The sequence below is a fragment of the Nicotiana attenuata genome, unplaced genomic scaffold, assembly GCF_001879085.1.
Source record: "Nicotiana attenuata strain UT unplaced genomic scaffold, NIATTr2, whole genome shotgun sequence".
NCBI classification, from domain to species: Eukaryota; Viridiplantae; Streptophyta; class Magnoliopsida; order Solanales; family Solanaceae; genus Nicotiana; species Nicotiana attenuata.
The window spans coordinates 94,083-109,691 of NW_017674067.1; the positions used below are offsets into that span (position 1 = coordinate 94,083).

General features: G+C 37.0%; 1 protein-coding gene across 1 annotated transcript; it reads right to left on the minus strand.

The window, feature by feature from the left end:
• Positions 1-5,338: 5,338 nt before the first annotated feature.
• LOC109217923 (U-box domain-containing protein 21-like) lies at positions 5,339-6,947 on the minus strand. Its single transcript, XM_019382220.1, has one exon. The coding sequence runs from the start codon at positions 6,836-6,838 to the stop codon at positions 5,489-5,491; it is 1,350 nt and encodes a 449-aa protein (XP_019237765.1). The 5' UTR covers positions 6,839-6,947; the 3' UTR covers positions 5,339-5,488.
• Positions 6,948-15,609: the final 8,662 nt, after the last annotated feature.

Below are 15,609 nucleotides of genomic sequence, written 5' to 3' on the forward strand. Positions count from 1 at the left end.
TTGCTAGATTTCTGAAATTATTCCTGAATTGCTGCTGAGTCCTGTTATTGCTGCTGACCTCTCTTACTTCTTCTTTCATTGCAAATTCCAGGTACATATTCTGTAGATCTCAAGCTTTTGGAAATCAAGTAGAATGCTGTCTGAGCTGTTTTTGGGATCCATTTCGCCTCTGTTTTAGTTTTAACATGTAGAATAGTCATATTCCCCTGAAATTTTGTGTTGTCTGTTAATTGGAGTAATCCTGGACTGTATGATTTGGACTGTTTCGGACTATTAGACTGGTAATTATCCAGTTCTAGTTTTAGTACAGTTTAGTGCTAGTCTCAGTTTAGCATTTTGTTAAAAAAATAGAAAAATCGGAGCTGGTTTTCATTTTGAGTAGCAGCATGTGATGTCCATTTCATTTTAATTTCAAGCTGGAGGTGTATTCCGATGCATTTTGCATTGCAGTATTAATATCAGCAGATTGGTTGTTTGACAATTAGATATAGTCGAAGTGTGAATCTATTGCCCTTCTTTCTAGTGCATCAACTTGGATGAGTCACGATGCAATTCACAAAACCATGGCTTAGCGGACATTAACAGATTTTTCATTATTAAAGGACTAATATACAATTTGCTGGAGTGATTTTGAATACAGTAAGTAGTGATACAATTTTGACAAACTATCTGACAGGCCCAATGTTTGGTTTGATTCATTTAATAACTGAGTCTTCAATTTGGGTCAATCTGTGCAACTGCCTGTCAAGTATTAACAAGCCAAAGTGGCATTGGCATTAGATGTTGGGTTCAGGCGTCCAGCCTTGTGCAAATAATCTGGGCCTATTTGCTGGAATCATAATATTGGAATTGTGGGATCCTTCAAACATATTAATTAGTAGGACTTCTTCTTTTATTATTAGAGATGAATAAATATAGAAAATCATAGATTGCTTTAGGATTTACCCTTTAAAATAAACAATAGACGAGACGAGCCTCGCCAAATAAACCACGAATTTGCGGGGCCTCATTAATTGCTTATATCAAATATTAGACGTCGGGATGTGCCGTTTAGCGAATTTCATGGATCCCCACACAGTTAATAACGCGTAGTTGCTTCAGGCACGTATTTTAATAAATTTACCTTCCTAAATACGGGTGCACATTTATGTGATCAAATCCAAATCTCAACGAAGTCGAAATGTGTTAACAATACGGGTGCACTGGTGGACGTGGTTCAAGACGCATTTCACTACGTTGCAATTCTCATAAAAAATAATAAAAGTGGTTTACTAATAAAAGCACATAAGTTAGAACATGTTTCGAAATCAACAAATAAGCCAAATATGACAGTTGAGGCGACCGTGCTAGAACCACGGAACCAGAATGCCTAACACCTTCTCCCGGGTTAACAGAATTCCTTACTCGGATTTCAGGTTCGCTGACTGTTAACAGAGTCATAATTTCCTCGGTTCGGGATTCAACCGGTGACTTGGGACACCATTAATCTCCCAAGTGGCGACTCTGAATTTTAATAATAAATCCCGTTCCGATTGTCCTTTAAGTGGAAAAACTCTTATACACCCTTTGCGGGGTGTAGCAAATAAAAAGGAGGTGTGACACAAATGACAAGGGTCCCCCTTTATATAGGAGGGGGGTGGAATCCTAACATAGTACATGTCTAATAATGACGAGGGAATGCTATTGGTACAACTGTATAACGGCTCAGTACGAATTTGTACTATTCTTGCAGACTTGGTCAGCTCTAACCACATATCCTTTGGAGCTTTCCCGCCTTTCCATGACGATCATCGATTTGTACTGCTCCGAGATTGACCATAGTGAATCTTCGATATGTTCCCTCGAGGACGTACGTCGTGGTCACACTTCAAATTCTGCTTCGAGCTTCTCGAGGTCGGGCGTGGAGTGCCACAGTTGCTGCAAAGTCGAACTCCCCGATTTTGGCCGTATACAAATATCATAAGCAGTAACATGTTGGGAGAGAAGTACTGAAATGAAGAAAAAGAACTATTGAGTGTTTAGCAAACAAGTGTTGGTAGGCACTTTTCCCTCTTAAAATGATTGAAATATCTTTGAATTTGTTAATTTTATAAAGGAACTGATTATTACAAGATTTATATTTCTAAATTGATTCAAATAAAAAATAATTTTTAATTTTCAATTCACTTTTAATTTAAACAAGTTATCTAGGATAAGCTTTACAGTTATAAGTTACCTTTAATTTTAAATGTAGAAAAATGAGATTTCTAGGAAATTTTATTTGGTCTTAAATATGTAATCTCAGTTCAAATTTTTATTAACTTGATAAAGGAATAGAAATGTTTTTATCATAGTTTGATACATACAAGAATATAAGGAATGCCTCAATTTTATACGTACTTTTTGCAACATATTTTTGCAATATAAAAAGAGTAAACTGCAATCACAATGTAAATATGGAGAAATATAATTTTATTGATGAATTTTCTTGAGTACAATTCTGTTTGTTTCCTTGATTGTACCCAGATTGTTTTCCGTGATTCGAGGGCTGAATCAGCTTATTCTCGAACGTAGGATGATACAAACCCCCCAAGATGTATTTGATCTCCATGAAAGTCTAGCATTGTGTGGATCTTCTTCTTGAAGTATTTGATTATCAAGAAGAACACCTATTGATCACGCCATTATTTTATGTCTTGATCTCTTTGGGAATATCTTGAGAATTTATGGGATTCTGAGATAATCTCAATTTTCGAGATTCCTTTTTAAGGGAATGCGTTACCTTTTTTATTAGAGTGGCCTAGGGTTAGGGTAGAGTAGTCTCCAAGTTAGCGTATTAGAAAAGTAGCCTCCAAGCAACCTTAATAGACTCCTAGAATTTCAAGAGTCGTCTTGTAGTGTCTTGAATTTTGGATTTAGCCCAAATTTCGTAGTGGCTTGATCCGATAAAATTTTGATGTCTACAAATTCTACCTAATTCAAGGTTTTCCAGGGTGGGAGCTTGCCGAAACTTGAAGACACACTTGAAGTATTCGACCAACGCAACAGTTGATTTTGAACCTTGTAGTTTTCAATTTGAAGGAAGAAGAGATGAAGGGCAGAACTGGTCCCACTGGGCGTGCCAATTTTTTTGCAACATATTTTTGTAATATAAAAAATACTGCGATCACAATATAAATATGGAGAAACATAATTTTATTGATGAATCTTCATGGGTACAATTCTATTTCTTCCCTTGATTCTTCCTCCAGATAGTTCTCCTTGATTCGAGGGCTGGATCAGCTTATTCTCGAACATAGGATGATGCAAACCTCCCAAGGTGTATTTTATCTCCATGAAAGTCGAGCACTGTGTGGATATTCTTCTTGATGTATTTGATTATCAAGAAGAATACGTATTGATCACGATATTATTTTATGTCTTGATCTCTTTTTGAATATCCTAACAATTTATGGGATTTTCTGAGATGACCTCAATTTTCGGGATCCCTTTTTAAGGGAATATGTAACCCTTTTTATTAGAGTGACCTAGGGTTAGGGTAGAGTAGCCTCCAAGCTAGCGTGTTAGAAAGTAGCCTCCAAGCAACCCTAATAGACTTCTAGAATTTCAATAGTCATCTTGTAGTGTCTTGAATTTAGGATTTAGCCCAAATTTCGTATTGGTTGATCCGTTAAAAATTTTGATGTCTAAAAATTCCTCCTAATTCAAGTTTTGCCGGGGTGTAGGCTTGCTGAAACTTGAAGACGAGACTTTAAGTATTCAGCCATCGCAACAGTTGATTTTGAACCTTGTAGTTTTCAATTTGAAGGAGGAAGAGATGAAGGGCAGAACTGGTCCCACTGGGCGTGCCAATTTATTTTCAACATATTTTTGCAAAACAAAAAATAAACTGCAATCGCAATATAAATATGGAGAAACATAATTTTAATGATGGATCTTCATGGATACAATTCTATTTGTTCCCTTGATTTTTTCTCCAGATTGTTCTCCGTGATTCGAGGGCTGGATCAGCTTATCCTCGAACATTGGATGATGCAAACCTCCCAGGATGTATTTGATCACTATGAAAGTCGAGCATTGTGTGGATCTTCTTCTTGAAGTATTTGATTATCAAGAAGAACACCTATTGATCGCGACATTATTTTATGTCTTGTTCTCTTTGCGAATATCGCGAGAATTTATGGGATTTTCTGAGATGACCTTGATTTTCGGGATCCTTTTTCAGGGAATATGTAAGGCGGAATACATAAATGGCCCATTTAAGTTGTCCACAACAATCAAATAGACACCTCAACAGACCTATTTATCAAGTAGACACCTCAAGTTATTTTTCAGTGTATCTATTAAACCCTCGTGCTCGACAGATCTTATAGGTGAGTGATGCTCGCGGATGGAGTGGCAAATTAACAAATCAAAAGATGACACCTATAATTCTTTAAAAAAAATTCAAAAGTTAATAAAAAAGGAAAAGAGAAACACAATATTAATAAAAAATAAAAATAATAATAAAAAACCAAATCGGATCCCCTCCTCACCACCAAACATCTTCTTCTTCGTCACCACCGGCCATCTTTCCACCAAATCCGCCTGCCTTCCCCTCCTTCTCTCTCAGCCCAAACTTCTTCTTCTACTTCTTCATAGTCCACCACAATAAGAAGATTTGAAGAGATTAGTGGTCCGGTGGTTATTCGGCAGAGAGATGTGCTATCTAAGAGTGACAATGTTAAAAAAAGATGAGAAGAAAATGGAGATCCGGCCGGTAAATTAAAGGTGGTCGCCGAGTATAAGTGGTGTTCTTGTTTCAGAAAATTAACGTCGGCTTATGCGAGCTCGATAGACTTAGCTATGTCAAATTGAAATATATGGAATCAAAATCCAAAAAAAAGATATGTTGATCGACTCATAACTAGATTCCAAAAGTCATCTCAGAAGAAGAAATTTTTATGCTCATTTATTTTCTACTGTTTTGCACATTCTCTTTCATTGTAAAGTTGTGGTATTGAGAATGATGGGTAAGGTGGAGTGAATAGCGGAGGAAAAGTGGGCTCCACTAGTTAAATTTAAAAAAAAAATAAACACAATTTTGAAAGGCTTCACTCGCTGCAATGCGAGTATAGTACACACATCTTGCCTTTTTATAAGAGTTACCTAGGGTTAGGATAGAGTAGCCTCCAAGTTAGGGTATTAGAAAAGTAGCCTCCAAGAAACCCTAATGGACTCCTAGAATTTCAAGAGTCATCTTGTAGTGTCTTGAATTTAGGATTTAGCCCAACTTTCGAATGAGCTCGATCCATTAAAATTTTGATTTCTGCACGTACCATCTTCGAATTACTTGACACAGTAGACCTTTTCTTACAACTTTAAAATAATTCTTTATTCATTCATTACGTAAAATGAATACAAAGTTATATCCAAAGAAGTCCAGAACATTTTGTTCTTGTTCAATTTTTTACACTGACAAATGAATTTTTTTATTTTTATGTATACACATGGACTAAACCAAGGTAATTCAAAATGGCCTTTTTAGGTTCTTCAAGTCCAAAGAATCAATACACTCTATCCTACCTCTATGCAAATTCAACAATTTCAACAATTCACTTGCCTTCTCCTTAGTTCTTTCACTACAACCAACTTGTATTAGCAACAATAATTTCTGAAAAGCACCAACTTGAAGTGCTTCAATTAGCACAACATTACCCCCATTTTCCCTCTTCTCATTCTTCCCAATTAGTTTCCATAAAATTGAAACTGAAAATTCAGTTGCCAAATCTGAAACTCTCAATAATTTCTTGATCAAAACAGGAATGGTTAAAGCAAAACCATAAGCCCTTTTTCTTCCTTCTTCTGAGCTGCAAATTCCAACCAAAATACCTAATGCTTTTTCACATATTCTTTTTTCACAATCCACAAGTATCTCTATTAGCAATTCTACTAACCCCAAATCAGCAAATTTTGCTCTAGCCTTTTGGTTTATAGTTTGTGATGAATTAACCATATGGTAAATAGTTAATAATGAAGCTTTTGTAGTAGTAGGGCAAATTGGCTCTTTCACTAGCTTCACTAAAGCTTCTAAAGCTCCATCAATTTTTAATAACTCTTCTACTCTCCATTTTTCCTCTATTTTCATAATTTCTTTTAGCAACAAAACTGAGTTTCTCCTGCTTGATAGACTCCCACATTTCAAGAACCAAACCAAGCAATTTAACGATGATTTTGATCCAAGAGTTGACTTTGACTCACCATCTAGAGGCAATAAAATAGTCAAAGTTGATAAGATTTCTTCCATTGTTTCAACATCATGGACCGATAATTTCTCCGAAAAACCAACAAGTGTAGATGATAAGATCTTTGCAGCTCCATTGGTGACAAAACAACGCCTATTCCTCGCGCTTTCCTTTATCATTATTTTCATTTTCAAGACCAGTTCTCGACAAGAGTACTTTGAGTCGTGCTGCTCTTTCGAGCAACAGGACTCAATCTTCCTAAGAATCTCCGTTACCTCATCAGAGGTAACGGGGATTCTTGGAGTTGGGATTCTTTCAATTCCATGATCTTTATTTTCCACACACCATTGTTGGATCATTTTTCTCATGGTGTGATTGGGAATTGGCTCAAGAGATTTCAATAATTGTTTGGTAATTGGACATGTTTGATTTCCACCCTCAATCCATGTCTCAATACTCTCTCTATCGTATGTTATCCCTGTGGATAAAGTCACAGGATCCTTCATCAAATCTAAAGAAATTGGACACTTGAAATGGCTAGGAATCATTAACAACTCCATAGTTTTTTCCTCTATTAATTCTTTCTTTGAGTTGCTTCTCCTTGCTGCTCTTCTCTTTCTCCATGTTGACATCATTGTTTTTGCTACAACACAAAAAATTAATTTTATCCAAAAATCTTTGAGAACAACGGTTTGTGCTTTGTGATTTAATTTCTTGTATGGGAGTTTGGTAGGTAAAATTTATGTAGGATTTAACGTGTATATATAAGCGCATGTGTGCGTGTGAGATGTCACGCGGTTGAACTTTCTGCATTTAATATAATTAAAGGAGTATTAATATAAAAAATTGTAATAACAAAATATTCAAGAACGTGTGAGGGAGAGAAGCTGGGAACAGCGAGATTGAATATTGACTAAGAAAATGGAAGTGTTGAATAGGGTATGGGGCAAAGAAGGGATGCTTAGAACATTTGGTTAGACTAGAAATGTCAAGTATAAGAATGAAATATATTGAAGAAAAAAAATCGAAAGAATCAAAGGGTTGGTTTAAATTTGACTAAAGAAAAGAGAGAAGGCCTACAACATAAGACTGGTTGGTGTACTAACCTGACTCATTTGAAGAGAAAATGAATATATAATGGAAATTGTATTTATTAATTTTGGTAAAACAATCTTTTATGATCGCTTACAATTTGAACAAAAAATAAACTTTACGCATATGATTTATTTATCGATCTCCTATATTATTTTCTTTAGTTTTACTTATAAGCCCTTTCAACTTATTTGGTTGAAGTGATCTCATCAAGCTTTTAACATAAAAAGTACTCCTTCCGGTTCACAATAAGTGATCATTTTACCTTATTTTGGTACAAATTAAGGAGATAATTTTATCAATGATCATTGAACTTTTGTGTTTGTTACCCAAAAGTCACTTTTTTTTTTGTTACACAAAAATCATTCAACTTTGTGCTCATTACAATAAAGTCACTTTTCTTTCTTTTGTTATACAAATATCATTTTACTTTGCTCTAGTTATCTCAAAAGTCACATTTTTACATGAAAAGTCTATTATGCGCTTTATATTATATAAACCTTCATATTTATGTAATACCTTCTATATTATATACTATATAATATATTTTTAGCTATGTATTTTATTTATAAATAAAATAACTTAATATTATTTTATTTATTATTTTTATAATATATTCGTATATTTAATTCTTTTCTTAACTTTAATTTTCAAGATATATTAGTAGCGTTTTAAAATAATTTTTTTTCAGCAACTTTTTTTTGAATTTAATTGACCGACCAAAGTTGGTCGGTAATTTTTGACCAACTTTGGTTGGTATGCCCTTCCGACCTTCAAAATACCGACCACACGTTAATGGTCGCGTTTTGGACGGTTATTGGCCATTACCGACCAACTTTGATCGATTTTTTGGGACGGTTTTTCTTGAATTTCTAGTAGTGTAATTTCCCAAATAACCAATTGCCCAGGTAAATCACCATGAAAATATTCCCAGCTAAATTCGCATGTAGTACCTAGGGATTTTCCTTCAGATTAATATATAATTTTTTCCTCATTTTCTTTGTTTGTTTACCTGCGAATTTTCTCACAGAAATATACTTGCCGATTTATTTCCCTACTAATATATATTAAAGTTACTGACAAATTTAATAGCGCTACTAATATATTTTGAAAATTAATGTTAAGAAAAAATTATAGAATATATTATAAAAATAATAAATAAAATAATATTAAGTTATTTTATTTATAAATAAAATACATAGTTAAAAATATATTATATAGTATATAATATAGAAGGTATTACATAAATATGAAGGTTTGTAAGGGCATAATAGACTTTTCAAGTAAAAATGTGACTTTTGTGATAACTAGAGCAAAGTAAAATGATTTTTGTGTAACAAAAGAAAGAAAAGTGACTTTTGTGTAATGAACACAAAGTTGAATGATTTTTACGTAACAAAAAAAAAAGTGACTTTTGGGTGACAAACACAAAAGTTCAATGACCATGGATAAAATTAACTCCAAATTAAGTATCCATATACATAATCAAGAATGAATTAATTTTATTTTTCTAAGAGTTACCCTTATTTACAATTTTCAATGTGTGGTAACAATTAATTAATGTTAATTTAGTGAATACGCCTTTATTCTCTAGGAGTTTGTATTTCTCTAACAGGTGTGCCAAAGGTCAAATGACCACTTTGGAGGGAGTAAGAATTATCTTTTCTTACTTTTTCCTTTGGTTAATTTAAACATTGGGAAATGAAAATCTCATTCAAGCAAGAGAAAGGATACCCCAAGTCTAATAAAATGACAGTTGTAATTAGTTGGAAGGGTAATACATCAAACTGTCATTTACATCCAAATAATTAGTTGTAATAAATTTTTCTTCCACTAAATTAATCCACAAGTTGAAGTGGATCGCCATACATCCAAAAAATAATTACTCTTTCACTTTTGTTTTGTGTGACGGTTTTTAACTGGGCATTCAGAGTTTAAAAAAAAAATACTCTTGAATCTTATGATTTTAAGTATGTCATAATATTTACGTGTTTATAAAAAATACCATTAATAAAATAAAATTTTAAAATTAAATTATTATTAAATACAAAAAGATAAAAATCTTCTTTGAACAAGTTAAACAGAAAAGTGTCACATAAAATGAAGTAGATTGGACAAAATGTTATATGAGAAGATCAGAATTTAAAGGAAGCGAACTTGTATACGCTTCCTTCTGTTACACGGACTCATTTTACAGGTAAATTTAGTTGTTACACGGTATTTAACGAACCTTACGCGCAGGATATGAAAATGTAAGGTCAAATACTAATATGATCACGTATATGATTCTTTCTTTTTTTGTTGTGACTCTATGGTTAATGAGTCCAAAATATATTATTTTTTTTAATTATACTCCTATGTTCGGTATTTGTATTAGACCCTAATTAATTCAGTTTATATCTTGTACGCCTATTAAAGGGGTAACACTATTCATCCCACCAAGGATCCATTATATTTGTAGGCATATAAATTTTATTAGAATTAAATTTATTAAATAGTTTGGATTATATTTTAAATTCAAGATATATCGGCCCAAATAAATATTATGGGCTAATATAATTGAATTAATTATATAAGTCCAACACATATGGGTTAAATAAATAAGTCTTAATCCATTGGGCTAGCCCATTTAATTGGGCTAAAGTGATAAGCCCACTTCGTTAAACCCAAGATGTCATCTTCCTAGAGGCCCAGTTTGGTGCCACGTGTCAAATGACGTGGCGCGCCAAATCAAGCGGAAGAGCCAATAGGACCATGCCACATGTCAAAATGACAAGGCATGCCCAGTCACACTAAAAGGCCAATAAAATCGCGCCGCGTGTGCAAGTGACATGTTCTGGCCAATCAAATGCGGCCATGTCACCCTTCAATTTGATTGGTTGGAAAGAGTTTGTTCTTATCATGACTCCTCCCTTCCACAACTATAAATAGGGGTCTTCATAACTCAGAAAAGGGACCAGAAGTTATAACAAGAAGCAAGAAAGAGCTCGTGGATCAAACGCTGCAAATTCCTCCATAAGTTTCAAGCTTCAAGTTCAAGTTCAAGCTCAAGAACGAAGAACAAATCAAGTATTCAAGCTCAAGAACGAAGAACAAATCAAGTTCAAGTTCAAGCAATCAAGCTCAAGCTCAAGAACAAGATCATCGTTCGTGGCAACAAACATAGATTCAAGATCAAGCTCAAAGGCCCTTGAATTTATTTACTATTGGAAGGAAGAATCAGAGGATTTATAGAGATTGTACACTTAAATATTCGAAATAAAATACGATTGTTGCAATATTTTCGGTCTTGATTTTATTTTCTCGACACAAATTTATTGTCTACAAATTCTGGCACGCCCAGTGGGACAATCTCTACCTCTCATCTCAACTTTTCAATCACCAAAGTCCAAGAACATTGAAATGGCTTCAAAGAAAATCAACTCCGGTTCAACTTCCACCAAGGCTGCTTATTCCAGGTTCTATGCTGATGTGGAAAGCATCCTCGATGTCACCATCGGAAGCTTCGGACCAGTTACGAGGAGCAAAGATCAACCCCTGTTTTCGGATCTTCATCCTCAAAAGGAGCAAGATCTGCCACAAATGCATCTGAAGGAGGAAGCGATGTTGCTGAAAAGATCAAGAAAACTCTTGCTCTGCTTGACCTCTCCGGCTCCAAGCACTCTGCTGTGAAGGAAGATGATGATGCTTCAAGTGATGGATCCTCCCCACTTACACCACATAGCGTGGGCCAATCAAGGATCAATCTGTGTGAAAATCCATGCTACTCTCCGTCATCCACGACAATCATGCAAGCCATGGTGACAAACACTTCATCCATGGAGGAGCAGTTGGCAAACTTGACGGAAGCAATCCCTGGCTTGACCAAATGCATGCAAAATCAAGAGGCTAGAATTGACAAGCTAACAGATAGGGTGGGAATCTTGATGGAAGAAGAATCTACCCATGCACCCAGCAAGCTCCCAGAAGTTCTAGAGAGTAACTCTCCCCCAAGACAAGCAGTATCCACTAAGGCTATCCCTGTCTCATCTGAAGGGATGATTCCAATCGATCAACTGAAAGAGTTCATCGAAGGAACCATTAAGAATAAATATGAAGTTGCTGCCAAATCCTCCCTTACATATGCAAAGCCATACACTGCAAGGGACGATATTGCCAAGTAGTAAAGAGAGTTTTCTTTTCCCTCACTATTTTCTGGGCCAATAATGCTCCACAGACCCCTTCCTGCGCGCATATTGTATAGTATCAATGGTTCCCAGTGCGTAGGGCTGCCTAAAAAACTGGAGGCTTTACAAGTAGATTTAATGCTCTCAAAATGCATTACTGCATGCTTTGGTTCCCATTTGAAGGGACACCTTTCTTCATAAGGCGACTGAATGGTTGACACCTCCCAGCTAGTGCGAGAATGAATCTCCTAAGTACGTAGCTTTTCCTTGCGAACTTTTTCAATTATGGATATCTCCGAGGCTTAGGCATTTTCAATGGCATCCACTTTGGCTTGATCAATTTCGATCCCTCGGTGCAGACAATGAACCAAGGAAACTTTCCAGGAAGTGACCCAAAGGCACATTTCAATGGATTCATCCTAAGTTGGTACCTCCGAAGCAATTCAAACACCATCCTTTTAAGTCTTAAGTGGTCGCCCTTCTCTCTTGATTTCACCACCAATCGTCAAACATAGCATTTGACATTTTTGGGAGAAGATCGTCAAAAATATTCTGCATAGCCTTTGGTAAGTAGCACCAGCTTCTTTCAAGCCAAAAAAGGCATTACCTTTGTTAGCAATAAATACCCTTGGGGTGCGGAACGCCGTAAGGCTCTCATTTTTGGTTGCCATGCGTTTAATTTGGTTATAAGCCCGACGAACTGTCATGAAAGACATTGCCTCGTAACCATAGTAGCATCAGATCATCAGCTTGGAATTAGAAGCGGGAATTCATCTTTGGACATGACATTATTGAGGTCCTTGAAGTCAACGCATACTCGAATCTTGCCATTCTTTTCCTTACAGGGAACAATACTTAGACCCATGTTGGGTATTTAAATTCCCGAATAAATCCAGCTTCAAATTGAGTTTGTTACTTCAGTTTCAAATTAGGGAACCAAGTCAGGCCTAAAGCGCCTTTGAGCTTGTTACAGGGACGAGCACATTTTTTTACTTGCAAAGGTGATGGATTGCCTACTTTCGCGGTTCAAGCCAGGCATCTCTTTGTAATCTCCAAGCAAAGAATCCCTGAACTCTTTGAGTAACTCAATTAAGTGCTCTATCTTCATCAGCTTCAAGTTAAAGCATTAGGTAGTGGGTCTTGGTTCTTCATCGCGTGCCAAGTTAACTTCTTTAGCATATCAACTGTCGTCTTTCACTCCTTCTTCAAGTCAGGTGGAGCATCTTTTGCCTCTTCATCTTCTGAGGGTCCCCATCATTGAAGGATAGTGATAAGACGGCGAAATATACCTCCAATCTGCATTATTCCTCCTCGAAGAACGAAAACAACATTCTCGCCTTTGTACAGTGACATGATACGAAGAACTACATTTTCTTCATCTTCGTCACGTTCCTTAGTGTAGACACAGTATATGGCTTTACCTTCAGTAACTCCTTCACATGAAACCACTAGTTTTTGTTTGTCGCCTCATTCTGAAGAACCAAACTTTGAATCCTTGAGAGATCTCGCTGAATTTTTTGGGCGAAGCGGGTGTTCTTGTATTTCGATGATTTCTCTGAACTTATTCCCCTTCTTTAATGGACCCAATCTCGCAAATACAGAAGTTCTCACAGTGATTTCAACGATCAAAGACAGAAGTGTTTGTTAGAAAGCAGCTGATTCATCTTCTACACTGATATAATTGCTACTCGCCTTCTTATTGGATGCGCACTTGGTGATTGGTTGCTTGTATCCAGACCTTCACGTGGTTTGCCTTGTTTGCAGCTTCTGATTGGGAGTTCCCTAACTTGACGCTCGTTGGGATTGTATCCAGCTTTGCAAATAGATTGTAAGCGTTGGGTCAAAACCTTCATCTGTTCGCTTTGTAGGGAGTGCCACATTCTGCAACGATTTTGGGCTACAAAACCCTGGCAACGCATTTGAGGACGACTTTACTGCCTCAAATTCGTTTGATCGGAAGAGTTAACTCTTTGCATGTTGGTTTGGATATTATATGATTCGGCCCTCGTCTTTCTTCCTTTATGGGAATTACTGGACGCGGACTTACTTCTTTCCATAGGACACATACCCATTTATGAGATTATTTCACGTTGGTAGTATACCTCCTGTATAAAGCTTTGGCATTTAGCCAATAGTCACCTCAGCTCTTTTATTAGGTTGTCGTCATTCTTGCTTTTCATACCATCATCATCTTTCGGCTCATCACAATGCGGTTCTCAAGAATATTTGCATCGGCGAAGTGTGACTCAGCCTCGGTGAATGGCTCTCATCAAGCAAACTATCGTCTTCTCGACTTCACCCTTCGATAGTAGTTTTAAACATTGATGGTAGGTAGATGAAACAAACTTTATCTCATGTATCCAATAGGCCTCCCAAGCAAAACGTTGTATGAAGTCTTCGAGTCGATCACATGCAAGCCATGCACTTGATTCGCATATCTTGAATAGTGATTCCCAGCCTCATCGCGCCTATGGCTCTTTTCCCCCCTATGGTTGAATCCTTGGTCATCACACGACTTCTGAGAGTTCGTTCATGGGATACCAAGTTTCTTTCACAGTTGGGAGATTGGCAAATGTTCACTGAGGATCCTCCATCAACCAATATCCGATTTAACGCCTTTCATCGCGCCATATAGCCCAACCAGAGTACAATGGGCGCATCTTGGAGCCAGTGCCACTTAGTAAAAGATCTCATTTTGTGAATGTGACCTTTTCCTCACAAGCATTAACTTCTTGAGGAGTGACTGATAGGCTTTTCCGAAGATGGTTCCAACGGTAGGTCATCACTCTTTCTCCCCTTTTCAGCGTGGCAACAAGAGCTATCAATGCCCTCATGGGAAATCTTCGTGCGGAACCAACTTGGGTAAAAACTCCTCCAAGGTCACTGGATTCGTGGCTTTGAGGTGGTACATCTCCGCTTTTGCTTCTTTCAGAATGCCTAACTGGTATTCTTTTTCGTGGTCTTTTTACCATCATCTTCCTTGTTGGTTGTTCCATGATTCTTTTCGTGGCTCCTTTTTTGCGCCCTACGACGAGTCACCAATAGTCCAACCTTCAATCATCATCAGTTGATCGTCTTCAACTTTTCCTTCTCCAGTAATTCTTCATTTTCTTTCGTTTTAACAACCGCATGAATTCAATCCGGACTAAATGAGCCGAAGTGATAGAGACTTGGTTTTCGCTTGCTCCTCATCTTTCAAAGCACGATCTTCTTTCGCGAGCCAAGTCCATGACTTGTCCTTGAAGACAAAGCACGTTCTCCAGAGGTTGGCTTATAGTCGGTGAAATTGTGCAGTAGTTTGGGTCATTGTTTTTCCCAGCTTCATTTGGTTGCTTCATCTCCGGAAGCTCGATGAGATTTTAACTCGAGGAGTTCTTCGAAAATGCTGCACATCAGAATCCAGGAATGGACTCTTCTCCTGGCATTCTCTTTTAGAGTCAACTTTCCACTTGCTTGTCTTGAAAAGAAGTGGATTTCATACTCTGCTTCTTGCTCACCTCGTCGTGAACTTCATAGGTGACGTATTGACATTCATAGCTTCTTTGCTTTCAGACTTGGGTACGAACTTGCCCCACTTCCTGACTTCTTGTTTGTCATTTGCTTTGCGAGGTTCATAGATGGGCAGCCTGTTTCATTTCCAGTGGAGGCCATGCTCAATTCCATATCATGGGCACGAGTTGCAAGTTTCTTCAAATGTGCTAGGCTTGATACCTTGCAAGATTTAGTGCAATCCCCAATGGCATGCCTTGGATGCACATCTCATGCCTGAAGCTTCACTAAACCTGTCTTTGCAGTTGAGGCTTGCATTCCTCTAACGATTGATAAAGTCCGATAACTGGTTCCCCCTTTCGTTGACGATATTTGTAAGCTTATCATACTCACCGTGCGTCTTGTGCTATAAAAGCGATTGAGGAACTCTTGCTCTAATTGATCCCAGCTATCGAAGATCCAGCCTCGAGGTCCGTGTACCAGTCAAAAGCATTTCCTTTTAGCGAGCGACAAACTGCTTGATATGAGGTAATCTCCATAAGTCCCAGCATTGTTGCACGTCTCCACGAAGTGCACAACATGTTGCTTTGGTTACCTTTACCATCAAACTGTTTGAAAACTTCGGAGGTCGATAGCCAGCAGCATCGTTCAACATATCG